General features: G+C 39.9%; 1 protein-coding gene across 1 annotated transcript; it reads left to right on the top strand.

Moving 5' to 3' along the window:
* The first annotated feature begins 2,000 nt into the window (after positions 1 to 2,000).
* Positions 2,001 to 6,210, top strand: LOC111784715 (respiratory burst oxidase homolog protein D-like). The gene is made up of 10 exons (XM_087122500.1): positions 2,001 to 2,710; positions 2,813 to 2,975; positions 3,063 to 3,111; positions 3,196 to 3,309; positions 3,390 to 3,815; positions 3,898 to 4,284; positions 4,422 to 4,517; positions 4,618 to 4,733; positions 4,824 to 5,003; positions 5,227 to 6,210. The coding sequence occupies exons 1-10, from the start codon at positions 2,095 to 2,097 to the stop codon at positions 5,867 to 5,869; spliced, it is 2,790 nt and encodes a 929-aa protein (XP_086978626.1). The 5' UTR covers positions 2,001 to 2,094; the 3' UTR covers positions 5,870 to 6,210.
* Positions 6,211 to 6,429: the final 219 nt, after the last annotated feature.

Genomic DNA, 6,429 nt, shown 5'->3' with positions numbered 1-6,429 from the left:
GAGAGGTTAATATGGATAATATGCTTAAAGAGTTGTGACAGCAGGGCAGGTGACCATAGGCGCACACGTGGGAGTGCCAACGTGACCTACAAAGTACCAAGCGTACCAAGTAAGTAGCACCTCGAGATTCTAGTGTTATGAAGTTAGGTTGGATGAAATTAATGAAATGAACTCCATTTGGAATGAAATAAGAACATGCCTGGATATTTATGGATTTGGTAACTGTACTATATCTCGTATGATGAATGAATGTTCATGAAATTGATATTTAATGTTGTTATACAAGGATGATTAGGGTTTCGTCAACTAATCCCTAATTGTGAACTTCACATAACCGTCGTCAGGATAATATTTTGGGACCATAAAGGATTTTTCCAATTAATTTTCTTTTAGTAAACTTGCAACAAGGGATAGTCCCCAGAGGTATGGAAGATATGAGAACTTTATGAGATCTTGGAGTCTCCAACTGCTCCTTAATTGTGATCTTGTTCGAATGAGAATAAGGAACCACACAGGTAGATGAAAGTTGGCTAGATTGAGGCTACCTCCTTTATGATGTTTAGATTATGAGACCTACTAGAGTGATACCAACTAAGCCATACTAAAGAATCTGAGAATTGTGTGCATAATGGTATAATAAGAACTACAGATTGCATGAGACATAGGTCTATGATGATGATGAATGAGACTAGTAGAACAATCTAACTTAGATGAGCTCATAAGAGATAAACTCCGAGAACAAACTTTATGAGAAAGATGAGTTAAGAAGAGCTAAACCTGAAGGATGAACTTTATAAGAAAAATGAGCTCAAAAGAGATAAAACTCAAGAAATAACTTTATGAGAAAGATGATCTTTGAATAGTTAAACTCTAAGAACAGACGACCATATAAGGTGTCACGGCTTCATATACTTATCATCACCTAAAAGACATCATACCTGCTAAAGATAAATGTCTTTACGTATATGCATAGATCTTTCTCTTTTTTAATGAAATGATACTCTATAACACTCATTCATTGGACTCTTGACTGGGTTGATATAAAGTTTCTTAAAAATATTGAACCTTATTTGTGTAATAAAAAAAGCTTTTACGAAAAAGTTATAAAGAACGTTGATTTAATCCTTGGGGAAGAAGGAGACGTAGAGAAAGAAATAGGGTTTGACGGGTTCTCATTTTCCCACGCTTTCTGCATGCCTTCCATTTTTGCGTCTAATTCTTCCGTTGCCTATTAAATCTCTCCTACCCATTCTTAATGATAATAAACTTATATTCTCTCTCTTCTTTCCAAAATTAAAAAAAAAAATAAAAATTTAACTTTTCTATCTAATATGCTTCATTTTACACTGCATTAACGTAGGTAGGTTGACATTTATGAACTCCGAGAGTAAATGAGTATATTAGGTTTTGTGCTTTTTCCCCAAAGAAGAAAAGAAGGATTAAAGTGGAATGTTAGATGACTCCTTAAATTTGCCACATTAAACCATTACAATTAATATGCCACCTAAGTTTTGAACTTCCTATTTACATATATTTCAACAAAATAAATACATTATACAAATCTAATTCAGTTACAAAAACTAAATAAAAAATGGAAGGGCAAATGGGTAATTTGACCCAGAAAGAATAAATAATTAATCGATCTAATTATCTCCATGTGTCACAAACACATAAATTAATTTGGTTAAAATTTTATTTATAGAGAAATAAATAACTCAAAAATTGAGACTTCCGGAGAATATTGAGATTAGATCATATAAAATATATAATAAAGGTTGAAATTAATAATGATTTTCCCGTAGTATAATTAAAATAATAAAGGGGAGAAATGTGAATATCCAAAATAAAAATAAGACGGTCGGGTTCCATACAGTTTCCGAGCACTTTCCAGCTGCGATTCTCAAGTCTCACCCTGACTGGTCAATCTCCTTCTTCTTCTTCCTCCTCCTCCTCCATTCCCACTTGTGTGTGTGTGTGTGTGTATATATATATATATATATATATATATATATATATAAATCTCCATTTCTTATCCATTTCATCTGCATCTCTTCTTCAAATCCCACATTCCCAATTTCTCTGTTCGACACCAAGATGAGACCTCACGAACCTTATTCTGAGAACAATTCCGATGTGGAGAGCGTCGGCAGCGTTAGAAGGGGTGACCGGAGAGCCTTCAGCGGCCCAATTTCTTCCACCTCTAAGCCAAAGAAGAATGCCAAATTTGACCTCTCTTCTTCTTCTTCTTCTTCTTCCTCCCCCAAGGCTGCCGATGCCGATGACACCTATGTTGAAATTACCCTTGATATACGTGATGATTCTGTCGCCGTCCATAGCGTTCACACTGCCGGCGACGACCACGATCCCAACACTCTCGATGACCCTGAACTTTCCCTCCTTGCTAAAAGAACTCTCGAGAAGCAATCTTCCTCCTTCCGGGCCTCTGTTCTTCGCTCCACTTCTTCCCGTTTTAAACAGGTCTCTCAGGAGCTTAAACGCTTCACCTCCCTTAACCGCCGGACCTCCACTCGTCGGTTGGACCGGACCAAGTCTGCAGCCACCCACGCTCTCAAGGGGCTCAAGTTCATTGCTGCCAAGACTGGCGGTGGCAAAACCTCCCCCAGTTGGGCTCCGGTTGAGAAGAAGTTCGATGAACTCACCGCCTCCACCAATGGCCTCCTCCCCTCCTCCTTGTTCGGAGAGTGTATTGGTGAGTCAATCATTTGATTCTGTTACCCATTTCCAAAACAGACCTGCAGAATTACTCTGTTTCTGATACTCTGTTTCTGATTTTATTTTATGTTCTTTGTAGGAATGAACAAAGATTCGAAAGAATTCGCCGGTGAGCTTTTCCGTGCACTTGCTCGGAGGCACAACATTACCGATGATACTATCAACAAATCTCAGCTCAAAGAGTTCTGGGATCAGATCTCCGATGATAGCTTCGATTCCAGGCTTCAAACATTCTTTGACATGTAACCAACCTCCCAAACACTTTTTACTTAATCTTCTTTTCCGGATCGAACCAACACTAAAATCATGAATTGAATTTGAAACTGCAGGGTGGATTCGGACGCAGATGGAAGAATCACAGAAGAAGAAGTCGAAGAGGTACCCAATGACCTTACCCAAATTTCCATAAATATATAGATTTTCCCATTCATTAAACCCTGTTTAAATCTACCCTGTTTATAGATTATTAGCATGAGTGCTTCTACGAACAAACTGTCCACAATTCAAAAACAAGCAAAAGAATACGCAGCCTTGATCATGGAAGAATTGGACCCTGGAAATGCAGGGTACATCATGGTGAGTGAAATTAAAGAAAGAACAAGAATCTTGAAACATCAACTCTGTTTTCTGATACTCTTTATCTGTCGCTGTTGTAGATTCACAATTTGGAAACTCTGTTATTACAAGCTCCGAATCAATCGGTGAGGGTGAGCGACAGCCGAGTTCTAAGTCAGTTACTGAGCCAAAAGCTGAAGCCCACAAACGAAAGCAACCCAATCATAAGGACATATGACAAATTCCAGTACTTCGTGGAGGACAATTGGCAGAGGATTTGGGTGATCATGCTCTGGCTCGGCATCTGCGCCGGTCTCTTCGCTTACAAATTCATCCAATACCGCCACCGTGCCGTGTTCAAGATCATGGGTTACTGCGTTTGTATTGCCAAAGGAGGAGCCGAAACTCTCAAGTTCAACATGGCGCTCATTTTGCTCCCTGTTTGCCGCAACACCATCACTTGGCTTCGCAACAAAACCAAATTAGGCGTCATAGTCCCCTTCGACGACAATCTCAATTTCCACAAGGTAAAAACAATTTCTCAAACACATATTTTCAGCTACAATAATTCAAATTCTTTAATGTGGGGTTGCTTGATTTTCCCTTCAGGTTATAGCGGTGGGAATTTCAGTGGGAGTGGGGTTGCACGCACTCGCCCATTTAACGTGCGATTTCCCCCGGCTTCTCGACGCATCGGATGAAGAATACAAGCCAATGAAGCCCTTTTTTGGAAAGGAGCAGCCGGATAACTATTGGTGGTTTTTAAAGGGAGTGGAGGGAATTACAGGGATTATAATGGTAATACTAATGGCCATTGCTTTCACATTAGCCACTCCATGGTTCAGAAGAAACAAGCTCAATTTACCTGAATCCCTCAAAAAGCTCACTGGTTTCAACGCCTTTTGGTACTCCCACCACCTCTTCGTCATCGTCTACGCCCTCCTCGTCGTCCACGGCATCTTCCTCTACCTCACCAAGGAATGGTACAAGCAAACGGTAAGTGCTGATACGTATTTGAATAAATCATCAAGTGTATGTTGAAGATTGTTGGGAGGTAGTCCCACATTGGGAGCTTATGCCCACGTCAAAGTAGACAATATCATAGTCTAAACTCTGTTTGTTAAATTTTACAGACGTGGATGTATTTGGCGGTTCCAGTCACCCTTTACGGGTGTGAAAGGTTGATAAGAGCATTCAGATCGGGGATCAAGCCAGTGAAGATCCTTAAGGTAAGTAATTAGATCAATAAATGCTGGTGCAGCCTATATTGTGGTGCGTAGTTTAAGATTTAAGTAAAGGGAAGCTCATTTTTGGGGTTGATTAATGAAGGTGGCTGTTTATCCTGGAAACGTTCTGGCACTGCACATGTCAAAGCCACATGGGTTCAAATACAAGAGTGGGCAGTACATGTTTGTGAACTGCCGAGACGTATCCCAATTCGAGTGGTAAGTTTAATATTATATCTATCTATGTTCTTCAAAGCTAATAGGGAAAAAGTATATAATTCTAATGGGTTTTGAATGTTTCGATCACAGGCATCCATTTTCAATTACCTCTGCTCCAGAAGATGACTATTTGAGTGTTCATATTCGGACATTGGGGGATTGGACAAGGCAGCTCAAGACTGTTTTCTCAGAGGTTTGTCAGCCTCCTCAAGCTGGAAAGAGTGGACTTCTCAGAGCTGAGTTCATGCAAGGGGGAGCTCAGAATCCCAAGTAAGATATTTAACCCAAAGTTAGTGTAATAATCCCATTTGTTTTTTTATGTTATTGGGTTACAATCCATCACATCATATGGTGGTTGAGTTATTGGTACCATATAATTCGTCCAAAACACACGTTTGAAAAGAACATTGAATCATTTTCATAGATGGTATGATGGAATCACGTGAAGGGTATTCTTTTAATTTAACTTATAAGTTAATAATTGGATGTGTAGGTTCCCAAAAATATTGATCGACGGTCCATATGGGGCACCAGCACAAGACTACAAGAAATACGATGTTGTTTTGCTAGTGGGGCTAGGAATCGGGGCGACGCCAATGGTGAGTATAGTGAAGGACATAATCGACAACATGGAGGAGAAAGAAGCCGAAGCCAACGCGATGGAGAATGGGCAAGGGGGGCATAGCAGCCGAGGGGGTAGCAAGCATGGGAAAGGCTTCCGAACCCGAAAGGCATACTTTTATTGGGTGACGCGAGAGCAAGGGTCATTCGAATGGTTCAAAGGGATAATGAACGAGGTAGCGGAAATGGACGAGAGGGGCGTGATCGAGCTACACAACTACTGCACGAGCGTGTACGAAGAAGGGGACGCTCGATCCGCGTTGATAGCAATGCTTCAGTCGTTGCAGCATGCTAAGAGTGGAGTGGATGTGGTGTCTGGGACTCGAGTGAAGTCGCATTTTGCGAAGCCTAATTGGCGTCAAGTGTACAAAAAGATCACTCTTCACCATCCGGACACGCGCGTTGGGGTGTTCTATTGTGGGGCGCCCGCACTCACCAAGGAGCTCAGCCAATTGGCTTCCGATTTCTCCCGCAAAACATCCACTAAGTTCGAGTTCCATAAAGAGAACTTCTAATTACATTCCATTAATTGTTCCATTGAAGTGGAGGAAGGTCTCAATGATTTTGGTGGTGGGTGACACATACAGCACTAATCCCACCCTCCATATAATCTATAGGGAAGGGTACCACCACCATAGCGTCCATTCATGACATACCCATTAGAGCAGCCGCTTCGTCTACCCACATTCTTTAACTTGTATCTTTCATTTGTTTTTTCTCTTCATTTCTATATGCAAAAACTTACCGTAAATATGTAATTTCGATCCTACTTCTACCAACAAATCTAAGTTTTTTGTTGTCTGATGAGAATTTTCCGTTCTTTTCTTTTAATTAATAATAATATTTTTGTTGTATACTTTGAATATGGTCACATAATTTTAAAATTATTAAAAGATTTGGGTAATGAAATTGACATAAGGGTGGTATTACTTATAATAATGGGATATGAAATTGTGATAAATATAAGATTTTAAGGGTAATTAATTAAGAAAAGCGGGCGTGGAATATGATTGAATAAATTAAAGAATAATAATTTGAATTTTGTCGGATAATGGAGTGCGACCACATGGGAATG

This window comes from Cucurbita pepo, chromosome 3 (assembly GCF_057944985.1).
Source record: "Cucurbita pepo subsp. pepo isolate OVF chromosome 3, ASM5794498v1, whole genome shotgun sequence".
Lineage (NCBI taxonomy): Eukaryota > Viridiplantae > Streptophyta > Magnoliopsida > Cucurbitales > Cucurbitaceae > Cucurbita > Cucurbita pepo.
Note: the sequence above shows the minus strand (reverse complement) of the source record. Positions and strands in the feature narration are given on the sequence as shown.

Coding starts and splice junctions, on each gene's coding strand:
- LOC111784715 (XM_087122500.1), top strand. CDS start 2,095: ATGAGACCTCACGAACCTTATTCTGAGAACAATTCCGATGTGGAGAGC. Junction 3,112..3,195: donor CAGAAGAAGAAGTCGAAGAG/GTACCCAATGAC, acceptor CCCTGTTTATAG/ATTATTAGCATGAGTGCTTC. Junction 4,734..4,823: donor GACGTATCCCAATTCGAGTG/GTAAGTTTAATA, acceptor TTTCGATCACAG/GCATCCATTTTCAATTACCT.